We start from the raw sequence: 15,571 nt of genomic DNA, 5'->3' as shown, positions 1-15,571 counted from the left end.
GAGAGAGAGAGACAGAAATGGAGAGGAGAGAGAGAGACAGAAATGGAGAAGAGAGAGAGAGACAGAAATGGAGAGAAGAGAGAGAGAGACAGAAATGGAGAGAAGAGAGAGAGAGACAGAAATGGAGAGAAGAGAGAGAGAGACAGAAATGGAGAGAAGAGAGAGAGACAGAAATGGAGAGAAGAGAGAGAGAGACAGAAATGGAGAGAAGAGAGAGAGAGACAGATGGAGAGAAGAGAGAGAGAGACAGATGGAGAGAAGAGAGAGAGACAGATGGAGAGAAGAGAGAGAGACAGATGGAGAGAAGAGAGAGAGACAGATGGAGAGAAGAGAGAGAGACAGATGGAGAGAAGAGAGAGAGACAGATGGAGAGAAGAGAGAGAGACAGATGGAGAGAAGAGAGAGAGACAGATGGAGAGAAGAGAGAGAGAGACAGATGGAGAGAAGAGAGAGAGACAGATGGAGAGAAGAGAGAGAGACAGATGGAGAGAAGAGAGAGAGACAGATGGAGAGAAGAGAGAGAGACAGATGGAGAGAAGAGAGAGAGACAGATGGAGAGAAGAGAGAGAGACAGATGGAGAGAAGAGAGAGAGACAGATGGAGAGAAGAGAGAGAGGCAGATGGAGAGAAGAGAGGCAGATGGAGAGAAGAGAGAGAGGCAGATGGAGAGAACTTTTATAGCTCAGACCTTCAGCGTTATGTTGCAAAATGAGGCAGAGACTCCTTCGGACTGCCTCTATCTGCCTCCCTCCAGTCAGTCAGTGTAAAGCTTACAAGGCAGAGGTCTCCAGTGCGTCGACCTAATCACATAAACAAGGAATCCCACATCTCCCACCCTTCAAAGCAACCGTGTCTGAGGAGCTGTGCGCTCTGAGTGACGTGCTGAAAGATACATTTTTAGAAACACAGGCATAGAAGTTTTTCTAATTTGAAAGTCGACTAAAAAGTGTGACTGTCCTTATGTTCCTTGGCTATTTACATTATCTTCACACGCCAGGTTGTTTTACACTTGCTCAACTGCTAGTGAAGAGACGCGGAGAATCTCATCCCTCACAGACAGACATGCCAATCCCACCGTTACAATGCTAATAGCCCACCTCTTAAAGGGGCAGCTGAACATTTGTCTCACCTAAATGACTCATATTTAAGGGTACATTGTAATTGATTGAGCATGGAACACAAAATGTTTACCCATAAACCATAAACTTCGTTGTTTCTTATCATAAAAGTACTCTTCTTCAAATAATTTGACTGTGCTCCTAAATTTCTCAACTTAAAGTCCTTGTAAATAAATAAAACACTTCGATAGCAGGTTCAGTATCACGACACTCGATAACATGGCAAAGAAAAAGGTCTGTCACTTGAGTCAGACAAACTCAGCTCTGTTCAATCGTTGGGCATCTTTTGAGTTCAAGATCAATACATTTTAAATGTTTTAGGGTCAATTTTTCTGAAACACTCATGTATGCATTACTGCATCAATTACAAAAGAATACAATTTGACAATGTAGTAAAAACACAGAAAGGTAAGAATTTATTTGAATGGTAAATCTCTTGATAAACCAAAATGTACTGTAAGCCTACTGTCATGACGTTACCTGGGGGTAGGTTTATGACAGTAATAAATACCTCTTCTCCCCTTTTTCCTCTCTCTACCCTACGGATGTTACATTTGCAAACCCTTTGGTTAACATACAGATTCTGGGAACATCAGAAGGTAGGGGGAAATTATATTCTGGTAGTCCGACCACATATGCAGTGGTACTTAATGAATATGATGTCAGTTCGGTTGTCATCTGAGACATTCTCATCAATCATAAGATGACAAACTCGACAGTGGAAAGTCTACACATCAGAGTTATCGGATTCACATGGAATTGTTGTTCAATTTAAATGTTTGAATATGAAATGATTTGAGATGTGGGTTTTCATAAGACAGGGCTCTGCTCAATCAGTGGCCCGGCCCTGTGAAGGGACATGGGCTATAAAACTTTAACACGCCCTCCTATCCCTTCCTATATAAAGCCTTGACGAGGCGGCAGGTAGCCTAATGGGTAGAGCGTTGGACTAGTAACCGAAAGGTTGCAAGTTCAAATCCCCGAGCTGACAAGGTACAAATCTGTCGTTCTGCCCCTGAACAGGCAGTTAACCCACTAGGCCGTCATTGAAAATAAAATAAAAATCTTAACTGACTTGCCTGGTCAAATAAAGGTAAAAAAATATATAACCTCCTGTTTCGAGGAAGACGGTCTGATATCAGAATGGTTCGGTTGCGAATGGTATGAACTTTGAACTCTTACTCACTACAGAAGTGATACCTCCTAGCCACTGAGTTAGCAACAGCCGCTGCAAGCGAGGGTTAGGAAGGAACAGACAGAGTATCCCGTCTATCACACAATGACATTTACTACAACGTATCCAATTGACCACCAGAGACATTCAAAGGACTCGGTTGGGCAACACGGCCTTCCAGCAGTAAATATTTATTGCATTTTCCTTTTCCAAATGGGCGGTAATTTAGAATGCATAAGATACTGTATTTACCATAGCACAGCTTCGCCCTTTGTTCCTCAGTCTTCCCGCTCTTTCACTCAAACCCCGCCCCTTTTCCCTGATGTTCCGCCCACCAGGAACGTTTTCCTTTATGACGTAATTTGTAATCAAGTTATTTAATTATGAGTGTGTGTAATTATGTGTGATTAGTTAGGTATTTAGTAAATAAATCATTAAACCCAATTTTGTATTGCTGATTCAACTTGTGAGCCAGGGTTTGTGCAGATAACCAAGAATTTACAACTTTCAGATGAGACTGAATTAAGATGACGATTAATATTGACTGCTATTGATGTAAAATATTACTAGGTCTTTAAGAGTTTATTCGGAAGATAACAGCTCTATAAATATTATTTTGTGGTGCCCCGACTCTAATTAATTACATTTACATGATTAGCTCAAATCAGGTAATATTAATTACGGATAAATTATTTTATAGAATAGCATGTCATATCACTTAATCCGACATAGCCAAAGACACGACACTATTCACAATTAAGGTGAATGCAAGTGACTCGTTTCAGGAAATTCGGTGTATGTCGCGCGTCACTACTTGACAGGAGATGCATTTGTTGGCAGAAATACTGTCGGGAACTTTCATGTGGCTTAATAAATTGTATACCATCTGTAAATACAAAATAAAGTTGTGAAATTACAAGCCTAGTTGGTTTAGCCACAGAGAAAGACAGGAACGTTCCTGCTCTCCATGATTGGCTGAGAATGGATGGGCTGGACATGAGGAGAGGGGATTGGTCTGCCACGTAGCACGTGTCCGTCTATAACATGAGCTGCTCAATATGTAATTCTATATAATATGTATATGGTAATTCTTTCTAAAGTATATATAAAATATATATATAAAATATATAATAAACTGAAAAGTGTTGCTCTCCACTTTCTGAAGGACCGAGTTTTGAAATTGGTGGAATCCGAGTATGATAGCTAAGGAGATGGAGAAAATTCTGGCGTTTGATTGCAAATATGCGGAGAGAGTCGAAAAGAGAACACAGAAAGCTGTTGTAATCCAGAGATAGGCGTTTTATATATCTTCAAACTAAGGGTAACCATGGCATCCGTGACAGAGGGAGAAGCTTTTACCCATGTACACGGGTAAGAGTCTAGCTAGCTACATTTTCAGATATACGTTCCGAATTTAGTCAGAAAGTAATTTCCATTGCAAGCTAAAGCGTACTGTTAGGTCGCTAGCTAGCCTTACATGTATGATCTGTGTCGTAATATTATTCATGTCTCAGAGCCATGAGTCACTAGTTAAAGCCCAATCTTAGCTAGCTTTACCTACAAATTCATGCAGGGTAGTAACAAATTGGGATTAAGGTAAATTGTTTAGCTAGTTTACTACGCAAGTAACCATTTCAGTGTCCCGTTTACACCTTCTGTATCCTGTGCATGTGACAAAAACATTGATTCTATTTGATATAGTGCGTTTACCAGAGAAGGTAATGTGAAGAACAACATGACCTGCACCAAATTCAAATTTGGATACAACGTTTGTCTCTGTGTCCAAGTTCTACAATTCTCTGGTAGAATGCCCTGCTTTTACTTCGTCACTCACAACCATCAGCTATTTTATGTAATCAGCTCACCATTAACTTGTAAATAAGGATTTGTGTGAGTTTATTTCCCTGTAATAATGAATACAAATGAGTTAAAGTTAAGACGTCAGCTATATATGATGTCATTATTTGAACTGCTGGGCTAGCCAGCTAACTTAACATTAGCTAACTAACAAGCTAGAAACAAACCAAAACATTGTTTAGAAAGTTACTTTTTGTTGCCTGGTTTGCTAGATTGACATATACGGAAATCATTTTTAAAACGGAGGGGTTTATCGGTGTTAAAATCCACCAGTTCTGCTATTTTGGACATCCAGGTTGCTGATGTCATGGAGCCTGTAGTTTGTGTTTCTATTTTTCACAACGAGAAGACGTCGTCACTGCGACAACGAGAAGACGTCGTCACTACAAAGAATGCTGAGTTGCATCCAAAGAACACCATACCTACTGTGAAGCATGGGGGTGGAAACTTCATGCTTTGGGCTGTTTTTCTGCAAAGGGACCAGGACGACTGATCCGTGTAAAGGAAAGAATGAATGGGGCCATGTATTGTGAGATTTTGAGTGAAAACCTCCTTCCATCAGCAAGGGCATTGAAGATGAAACGTGGCTGGGTCTTTCAGCATGACAATGATCCCAAACACACCACACGGGCAACGTAAGAAGCATTTCAAGGTCCTGGAGTGGCCTAGCCAGTCTCCAGATCTCAACCCCATAGAACATCTTTGGAGGGAGTTGAAAGTCTGTTGCCCAGCACAGCCCCAAAACATCACTGCTCTAGAGGAGATCTGCATGGAGGAATGGGCCAAAATACCAGCAACAGTGTGTGAAAACCTTGTGAAGACTTACAGAAAACGTTTGTCATTGCCAACAAAGGGTATATAACAAAGTAGAGAAACTTTTGTTATTGACCAAATACTTATTTTCCACCAAAATTTGCAAATAAATTCATTAAAAATCCTACAATGTGATTTTCTGGATTTTTTTTCCTCATTTTGTCTGTCATAGTTGAAGTGTACCTATGATGAAAATTACAGGCCTCATCTTTTTAAGTGGGAGAACTTGCACAATTTTGGGCTGACTAAATACTTTTTTGCCCCACTGTATATATACTATTTCATACCATCTATTGCATCTTGCCTATGCTGCTCGGGTCATAGCTCATCCATATACTCTTATTCCATCTCTTCACTTAGATTTGTGAGTATTAGGTAGTTGTGGAATTGTTAGCCATTACTGCACTGTTGGAACTAGAAGCACAAGCAATTTGCTACACTGCAATAACATCTGCTAACCATGTGTATGTGACCAATAAAATTTGATGCATTCTGAGAAGCACAAGAGAAGCTATCCAGGTCTGTGCCCAAACAGTTCGAACGTCTACTTTTAAAAATCCACCTTTCCAGAAATAAGTCTCACTGTTGTCGCTTGATATAGCCCCAGCTGTGCCCTGGACACCATATGGGAATTAATTGCCCCCCATTTATCATCAGAGTTCGTTCTGTTAGGTGACCTAAACTGGGATATGCTTAACACCCCGGCCATCCTACAACCTAAGCTTGATGCCCTCAATCTCACCCAAATTATCATGGAACCTACCAGGTACAAACCCAAATTCGTAAACACGGGCACCCTCATAGATATCATCCTGACCAACTTGCCCTCTAAATACACCTCTGCTGTCTTCAACCAGGATCTCAGTGATCACTGCCTCATTGCCTGCATCCACTATGGGCCTGCGGTCAAACGACCACCCCTTATCACTGTCAAAGGCTCCCTAAAACACTTCAGTGGGCAGGCCTTTCTAATCGACCTGGCCAGGATATCCTGGAGGGATATTGACCTCATTCCGTCAGTAGATGATGCCTGGTCTTTCTTTAAAAGTGCCTTCCTCACCATCTTAAATAAGCATGCTCCAGTCAAAAATTTTAGAAGCAGGAATAAATATATCCCTTGGTTCACTCCAGACCTGACCAGCATAAAAACATCCTGTGGCGTTCTGCATTAGCATCGAATAGTCCCCGTGAAATGCAACTGTTCAGGGAAGTTAAGAACCAATTTACACAAGCAGTTAGGAAAGCAAAGGCTAGCTTTTTCAAACAAATGTGGATCCTCCTGTTCGGTACTATGTTATTCTCTAACCTCAGTAATGTCCTGGGAAGTAATACATTTCAATAAGCATTCATCTACAGCTGGCCATGCTTTCCACCTGGCTACCCCTACAAAACAGCTCTGCACCCCCCACAGCAACTTTCCCAAGCCTCCCCCATTTCTCCTTCACCCAAATCCAGATAGCTGATGTTCTGAAATAGCTGCAAAATCTGGACAACTACAAATCAGCTGGGCTAGATAATCTGGACCCCCTCTTTCTAAAATTATCCGCCTCAATTGTTGCAACCCCTATTACGTATCATCTGAGATCCCTAAAGATTGGAAAGCTGCCGTGGTCATCCCCCTCTTCAAAAGGGGGAGACACTAGACCCAAACTGTTATAGATCTATATCCATCCTACCCTGCCTTCCTAAAGTCTTCGAAAGCCAACAAACAGATTACTGGCCCTTTCGAATCCCACCGTACCTCCACCACTTTGCAATCTGGTTTCAGAGCTGGTCAAGAGTGCACCTCAGTCACACTCAAGGTCCTAAACGATATCATAACCGACAATACTGTGCGGCAATCTTCATTGACCTGGCCACGGCTTTCGACTGTCAATCACCACATTCTTATTGGCAGACTCGACAGCCTTGGTTTCTCAAATGATGGCCTCGCCTGGTTTACCAACTACTTCTCTGATAGAGTTCAGTGTGTCAAATCGGAGGGCCTGTTGTCCGGACCTCTGGCAGTCTCTATGGGGGTGCCACAGGGTTCAACCTCAGGCCGACTCTTCTCTGTATACATCAATGATGTTGCTTTTGCCAGTGCCATACAACACTCCTTCCGTGGCCTCCAACTGCTCTTAACGCAAGTAAAACTAAATGCTAAACTAAAGCTCATCAACAGATCGCTGCCCACACCCCGCCCGCGTGTCTTCCAACACTACTCTGGACGGTTTGGAATTAGAATATGTGGACAACTACAAATACCTAGGTGTCTGGTTAGACTGTAAACTCTCCTTCCAGACTCACATTAAGCATCTCCAATCCTAAATTAAATCTAGAATCGGCTTCTTATTTCGCAACAAAGCCTCCTTCACTCATGCTGCTAAACATACCCTCGTAAAACTGACTATTCTACCGATCCTTGACTTTGGTGATGTCATTTACAAAATAACTATACTCAGCAAATTGGATGCAGTCTATCACAGTGCCATCTGTTTTGTCACCAAAGGCCCATACACTACCCATCTGTATGCTCTAGTTGGATGGCCCTCGCTTCATATTTGTCGCCATACCCACTGGCTCCAGGTCATCTATAAGTCTTGGCTACGTAAAGCTCCGCCTTATCTCAGCTCACCGGTCACCATAGCAACACCCACCCATAGCACACGCTCCAGCGGGTATATTTCACTGGTCACCCCCAAAACCAATTCCTGCTTTGGCTGCCTTTCCTTCCAGTTCTCTGCTGCCAATGATTGGAACAAATTGCACAAAAAAAAAATCTACAAAAAAAAAAAATTCGCTGAAGCTGGAGACTGTAGAGAAATGCTAATTCTTATGTAGGTGACCAAACTATTGTTGATAAAGGGCTACAACTCAGAGTTGAGCCTGTGGGGTCCCCTACAGGATAGCTCCCGCATTACACTAATGGCCAAAACCAGCGCACACACACATGATCTCCGTTGTCTCTGAACGTTGAATGCCCGAAGAGGATTCTACGATGACGTACAGACTACTGAGCCAATGGCGGAAGACTACAGACTACACCCCAGCTGAACCAATCCAAAGATCCGATCTTCCAGAATCAACCTACTTTCTTTTCTATATAATAGTGGTGTACTGATTGTAACGGCCTCTTCTTCGTCTGCGCTTCCGTACGAACCAGCGGGAGAGCCGTAATTACGCTGTTCTAGATATCTTCACTCTGAATAAACTGTAGCTTGTCATACAATTTACCACCTTGTCTGAATCGATCCTTGACCGACTCGTCCATCTACATATCCAATTACTAACAAGACTCATTTCTCCCTCACTAACTTTAAGCATCAGCTTTCAGAGCAGCTTACTGATCATTGCACCTGTACATAGCCCATCTGTAAATAGCCCACCCAACTACCACATCCCTATAGTTTTTTTTTGTTGCTCCAATGCACCCCAGTATCTCTACTTGAAAATCTTCTGCACAAACAGTTGAAGTGAGAAGTTAATGACTCCAACCTAAGTGTTCCAAACACTCCAAAAATTTCTTGTTAACTTCTTGCGTCGAGCAATCCCGTATCCGGGAGCGTAATCATAGCTTCAAGCTCATTACCATAACACAACGTTAACTATTCATGAAAATCACAAATGAAATGAAAGAAATATTCACTCACAAGCTTAGCCTTTTGTTAACAACAAATCTCAGATTTTCAAAATATGCTTTTCAACCATAGCTACACAAGCATTTGTGTAAGAGTATTGATAGCTAGCATAGCATTAAGCCTAGCATTTAGCAGGCAACATTTTCACAAAAACAAGAAAAGCATTCAAATAACATAATTTACCTTTGAAAGAACTTCGGATGTTTTCTATGAGGAGACTCAGATAGCAAAATGTTCAGTTTTTCCAAAAAGATTATTTGTGTAGGAGAAATCGCTACGTTTTGTTCATCACGTTTGGCTAAGAAAAAAACCTGAAAATTCAGTCATTACAAAGCCGAACTTTTTTCCAAATTAACTCCATAATATCGACAGAAACATGGCAAAGGTTGTTTAGAATCAACCCTCAAGGTGTTTTTCACATATCTATTCGATGATGAGTCATTCGTGGCAGTTGGTTTCTCCTCTGAAGGAAATGGAAAAAATACACGCAGCTGGAGATGACGCAATAATTTCGACAGAGGACACCAAGTAACCTGGTAAATGTAGTCTCTTATGGTCAATCTTCCAATGACATGCCTACAAATACGTCACAAAGCTGCAGACACCTTGGTGAAACGACAGAAAGTGTAAGCTCATTCCTGGCGCATTCACAGCCATATAAGGAGACATTGGAACACAGCGCCTTCAAAATCTGGGGCATTTCCTGTTTGAAATTTCATCTTGGTTTCGCCTGTAGCATCAGTTCTGTGGCACGCACAGATAATATCTTTGCAGTTTTGGAAACGTCAGTGTTTTCTTTTCAAGGCTGTCAATTATATGCATAGTCGAGCATCTTTTATCCAAAAATTAAAAGAGCGCCCCCTATATCGAAGAAGTCAACAAACTATAGTTTTGGCAAGTCGGTTAGGACATCTACTTTTTGCATGACAAGCAACTTTTCCAACAATTGCTTACAGACAGATTATTTAACTTGTAATTCACTGTCTAATAATTCCAGTGGGTCAGAAGTTTACATACACTAAATTGACTGTGACCTTCAAAACGCTTGAAAATTCCAGAAAATTATGTCATGGCTATAGAAGCTTCTGATAGGCTAATTGACATAATTTGAGTCAATTGGAGGTGTACCTGTGGATGTATTTCAAGGCCTACCTTCAAACCTCTTTGCTTGACATCATGGGGAAAAAAATCTAAAGAAATCTGCCAAAAAATGTAGACCACAAGTCTGGATCATCCTTGGGAGCCATTTCCAAACGCCTGAAGGTACCACGTTCATCTGTACAAACAATATTACGCAAGTATAAACACCGTGGGACAATGCAGCCGTCATACCGCTCAGGAAGGAGACGCGTTCTGTCTCCTAGAGATGAACGTACTTTGATGAGAAAAGTGCAAATCAATCCCAGAACCACAGCAAAGGACCTTGTGATGATGCTGGAGTTAACAGGTACAAAATTATCTATATTCACAGTAAAACGAGTCCAATATCAACACAACCTGAAAGGCGCTCAGCAAGGGAGAAGCCGGACAACAGAAGTTGTGTGTTTTGATCTTCAGAGTAGAGCACCTGTCAAAGGGGTCATCTCAGGGGTGACGACGGATGTTCAGGTTGAAATCCCGGTGTGGTTGGAGCCTGACCTGCTGGGTTAGCGGAGGAAAAAGAGTCTGTCGGTCCGGTTGGTTTCTGATAAAGAGCAAATACCTACGCATGTGAAGCTTGGTTATGTAAAATACGCTGTAAGACTTTTCCTTCCCAAACCATTGCAGTGTGAGAACTGTAAAGGATTTGGCCATGTTTCAAGTGTGTGCAGACAGAGTGTTTATTGAAGAACGGTGTGTTGAAGGACGACGGTGTTGCAGTTGTGGTGGGGATCATGATCCGAGTTCCTGGAGTGCCCTGTATGGGTGAAGGAGATTGAAGTGGCAAAAGTTAGAGCTGTCAATCGAATCTCCTACGCAGAGGTGATTAAAAGAACTGAGAAAACAAGTGACGCTAGTGAAGATATGGTAGTGGACGTTTGCTGCAAGTCAAAAGAAACCGGCGTTTTAAAAACATGGATTTTGTGGCATTCATTGCCACAGTTATAAACGTTCAAAAAAATATATAACAAACTGGACATTACTGTGACTGCAGCAGAAACGCTTTTGGGACTTAATGATTTTACATCTGAAGACTTGCAAGGGGTACTGGCGCCAGAAGACCCGCCCTCCCAGGTTCCCCTTGAGCCTGTGTAAGGATCAGATGTGTTTTATTTTTTTAACAGAAAAGTTGTTTATTTCATTTTTGTAAAATTTTTGGGGAATTCTGTTTCCATCCCGCACAGTAGGTGGCGGATCGATCGGCAATATACCATAAAAGGCTGCAACCCTCAGTCTGAACATTGACACACATTAATAAGGACCGTATCCTTCATATCAGCTAGAAATAAAAAATTCAAAACAAGATATTTTGTCACGAAAAGATGCTCGACTATTGACAGCTTTGGAAAGAAAACAGTGACGTTACCAAAACTGCAAATATATTGTCTGCGAGTGCCACAGAACTCGCAGACAATATTGCGTAATCTCCAGCTGCAGTATTTTTCCATTTGCCTCTGAGAAACCCACTGCCACGAATGATTTATCATCGAAAAGAACTGTGAAAAACACCTTGAGGATTGATTCTAAACAACGTTTGCCATGTTACTGTCGATATTATGGAGCTAATTTGGAAAAAAGTTTGGCGTTGTAAATGACTGCATTTTACGGTCTTTTTCTTAGCCAAACGTGATGAACAAAACGGAGCTATTTTGTCTACACAAATAATCTTTTTGGAAAAAATGAACATTTGCCATCTAACTAAGAGTCTCGTCATTGAAAACATCTGAAGTTCTTCAAAGGTAAATGATTTTATTTGAATGCTTTTCTTGTTTTTGTGAAAATGTTGCCTGCTGAATGCTAGGCTTAATGCTATGCTAGCTATCAATACTCTTACACAAATGCTTGTGTAGCTATGGTTGAAAAGCATATTTTGAAAATCTGAGATGACAGTGTTGTTAACAAAAGGCTAAGCTTGTGAGTGAATATATTTCTTTCATTTCATTTGTGATTTTCATGAATAGGAAACGTTGCGTTATGGTAATGAGCTTGAGGCTATGATTACGCTCAGGGTACGGGTTTGGAGTCGCAAGAAGTTTTAACAAACACATGTTTGTAAACGGAAGACAGACGGGTGATATGAAAGTAGAGGAATTTATGTTTCTTGAACCGTAAGTTCAAGAATCGATTCATGTTTAGATGTAGTACTTGGCTGTTATGGCTTAGGGAGCCAACCCCGGGGAGTATGGTTCCAAGGGGATCTGGAGGGGCTACCTGACAAACCAGTGGGCTGGAGGGGCTACCTGACAAACCAGTGAGCTGGAGGGGCTACCTGACAAACCAGTGAACTGGAGGGGCTACCTGACAAACCAGTGAACTGGAGGGGCTACCTGACAAACCAGTGGGCATGAGGGGCTACCTGACAAACCAGTGGGCATGAGGGGCTACCTGACAAACCAGTGGGCTGGAGGGGCTACCTGACAAACCAGTGGGCTGGAGGGGCTACCTGACAAACCAGTGGGCTGGAGGGGCTACCTGACAAACCAGTTAACTGGAGGGGCTACCTGACAAACCAGTGGGCTGGAGGGGCTACCTGACAAACCAGTGGGCTGGAGGGGCTACCTGACAAACCAGTGGGCTGGAGGGGCTACCTGACAAACCAGTGGGCTGGAGGGGCTACCTGACAAACCAGTGAACTGGAGGGGCTACCTGACAAACCAGTGGGATGGAGGGGCTACCTGACAAACCAGTGGGCTGGAGGGGCTACCTGACAAACCAGTGGGCTGGAGGGGCTACCTGACAAACCAGTGGGCTGGAGGGGCTACCTGACAAACCAGTGAACTGGAGGGGCTACCTGACAAACCAGTGGGATGGAGGGGCTACCTGACAAACCAGTGGGCTGGAGGGGCTACCTGACAAACCAGTGGGCTGGAGGGGCTACCTGACAAACCAGTGAACTGGAGGGGCTACCTGACAAACCAGTGAACTGGAGGGGCTACCTGACAAACCAGTGAACTGGAGGGGCTACCTGACAAACCAGTGAACTGGAGGGGCTACCTGACAAACCAGTGAACTGGAGGGGCTACCTGACAAACCAGTGGGCATGAGGGGCTACCTGACAAACCAGTGGGCATGAGGGGCTACCTGACAAACCAGTGGGCATGAGGGGCTACCTGACAAACCAGTGAGCTGGAGGGGCTACCTGACAAACCAGTGGGATGGAGGGGCTACCTGACAAACCAGTGGGCTGGAGGGGCTACCTGACAAACCAGTGAGCTGGAGGGGCTACCTGACAAACCAGTGGGCTGGAGGGGCTACCTGACAAACCAGTGGGCTGGAGGGGCTACCTGACAAACCAGTGGGCTGGAGGGGCTACCTGACAAACCAGTGGGCTGGAGGGGCTACCTGACAAACCCGTTAAGTTGACTTGGCTAGTCAAGCTAACTAACTAACTTCCAGTTTGGCTAATTAGCAAACTTACGTTAGCTATCTTAAGCCATATGCTGATGCTAGCTAGTGGCTTAGCGAACATCCGGTAGGTTAGCCGCCAACGTGGCAGACACAACCGGACCCCAAAACACACATTATGACATTAGCAGCTTAGTTGTAACGTTAGCTAAGTTGTAGCGACAGTTATAAGTGGTGGTTATGTCGGTAGCTAGTTAGCTGCGGTGGCTAACGTAACCTTCTCTAGCAGCTAGCCATGTAAACTTACGAAACTGGTCGGTCCTCGTCATGTTGGATTCGCTCAGAGCTTTCCGTCCAGTTTTCTTCTCCCCGAGATTTTTCCCTCCGCTGCCGGCGGTGCCCGGTTTCTTGCTTTTTTTCACGACTTCCCACTTTCCAACCTGACTGTTATTTGACGCCATTATCTCGATCGTACAGCCCTGAGGGGAAGAAAGTCGTCTCGAACGGCTCGGTGCTGCCCGGTAAAGAGCGTGCTGCTGAGGAGTAGCTACTAATGTTCCCGGTGCCACGTCACCTAGCCCGTATGACGTCACAAGGCCAACAGCTTTTTGACATCTCAGTACTGTTAGTTCTCTTTATAATGAGGAAGAATAAATAGCAGACTTTCCAATCAGATAGAGATAATGGTATGCGTAACACAGGACACTTTTAAAGTGTTTGATCCCGCATGTTGCTTAGCACAGCCACATTACAATGCAAATCAAATTGTATATATTTAGCCGGTGCAGCGAAATGCTTATGTTTCTATGTCTAACAATACAACACAATACGCACACATCCAAAAAATAAAGGTATTAAGAAATATCCGAACGAGCAATGTCAGAATCTGGAATGTAAATATATACAGTATGTATATGATTGTGTGTATAGACAGTATATGAATAGAAAAAGGTGTACAACACAAGGTATATAGGATGAGCTTTAACTAGAATACAGTACATACACTGAGTGTACAAAACATGAAGAACACCTGCTCTTTCCATGGCAGACTGACCAGGTGAAACCAGGTGAAAACTATGATCCCTTATTGATGTCACTTGTTATATCCACTTCAATCAGTGTAGATGAAGGGGAGGAGACAGGTTAAAGAAAGATGTTTAAGCCTTGAGACATGGATTATGTATGTATGTCATTCAGAGGGTGAATGGGCAAGACAAAAGATTGAAGTAACACACTTAACCAGCATTTGTCCAAACTATTGACTGGTACTGTATATACACTACCACTGAAAGGTTTGAGAACACCTACTCAAATCAAATCAAATCAAATTTTATTTGTCACATACACATGGTTAGCAGATGTTAATGCGAGTGTAGCGAAATGCTTGTGCTTCTAGTTCCGACAATGCAGTAATAACCAACAAGTAATCTAACTAACAATTCCAAAAAAACTACTGTCTTATACACAGTGTAAGGGGATAAGGAATATGTACATAAGGATATATGAATGAGTGATGGTACAGAGCAGCATAGGCAAGATACAGTAGATGATATCGAGTACAGTATAACATATGAGATGAGTATGTAAACAAAGTGGCATAGTTAAAGTGGCTAGTGATACATGTATTACATAAGGATGCAGTCGATGATATAGAGTCCAGTATATACGTATGCATATGAGATGAATAATGTAGGGTAAGTAACATTATATAAGGTAGCATTGTTTAAAGTGGCTAGTGATATATTTACATCATTTCCCATCAATTCCCATTATTAAAGTGGCTGGAGTTGAGTCAGTGTCATTGACAGTGTGTTGGCAGCAGCCACTCAATGTTAGTGGTGGCTGTTTAACAGTCTGATGGCCTTGAGATAGAAGCTGTTTTTCAGTCTCTCGGTCCCAGCTTTGATGCACCTGTACTGACCTCGCCTTCTGGATGACAGCGGGGTGAACAGGCAGTGGCTCGGGTGGTTGATGTCCTTGATGATCTTTATGGCCTTCCTGTAGCATCGGGTGGTGTAGGTGTCCTGGAGGGCAGGTAGTTTGCCCCCGGTGATGCGTTGTGCAGACCTCACTACCCTCTGGAGAGCCTTACGGTTGAGGGCGGTGCAGTTGCCATACCAGGCGGTGATACACCCCGCCAGGATGCTCTCGATTGTGCATCTGTAGAAGTTTGTGAGTGCTTTTGGTGACAAGCCGAATTTCTTCAGCCTCCTGAGGTTGAAGAGGCGCTGCTGCGCCTTCTTCACGATGCTGTCTGTGTGAGTGGACCAATTCAGTTTGTCTGTGATGTGTATGCCAAGGAACTGTGTGAAGGATGTGAAGGAGTACCAGGACTGAGTCAATGTGCAGGAGTACCAGTACTGAGTCAATGTGCAGGAGTACCAGGACTGAGTCAATGTGAAGGAGTACCAGTACTGAGTCAATGTGCAGGAGTACCAGGACTGAGTCAATGTGCAGGGGTAACAGTACTGAGTCAATGTGCAGGGGTAACAGTACTGAGTCAA

General features: G+C 43.1%; 1 protein-coding gene across 1 annotated transcript in view; it reads right to left on the bottom strand.

Annotated features, from left to right (window-relative positions):
- Positions 1-13,645, bottom strand: part of tmem214 (transmembrane protein 214) — a 54,892-nt gene extending 41,247 nt beyond the window's left edge. Inside the window, exon 1 of the mRNA XM_031800361.1 lies at positions 13,375-13,645. Coding sequence (XP_031656221.1) covers positions 13,375-13,528 — 154 coding nt within the window. The 5' untranslated portion in view covers positions 13,529-13,645. The remainder of the gene's footprint in view (positions 1-13,374) is intronic.
- Between the last annotated feature and the right edge of the window lie 1,926 nt (positions 13,646-15,571).

Source organism: Oncorhynchus kisutch, linkage group LG21 (assembly GCF_002021735.2).
Source record: "Oncorhynchus kisutch isolate 150728-3 linkage group LG21, Okis_V2, whole genome shotgun sequence".
NCBI lineage: Eukaryota > Metazoa > Chordata > Actinopteri > Salmoniformes > Salmonidae > Oncorhynchus > Oncorhynchus kisutch.
Note: the sequence above shows the minus strand (reverse complement) of the source record. Positions and strands in the feature narration are given on the sequence as shown.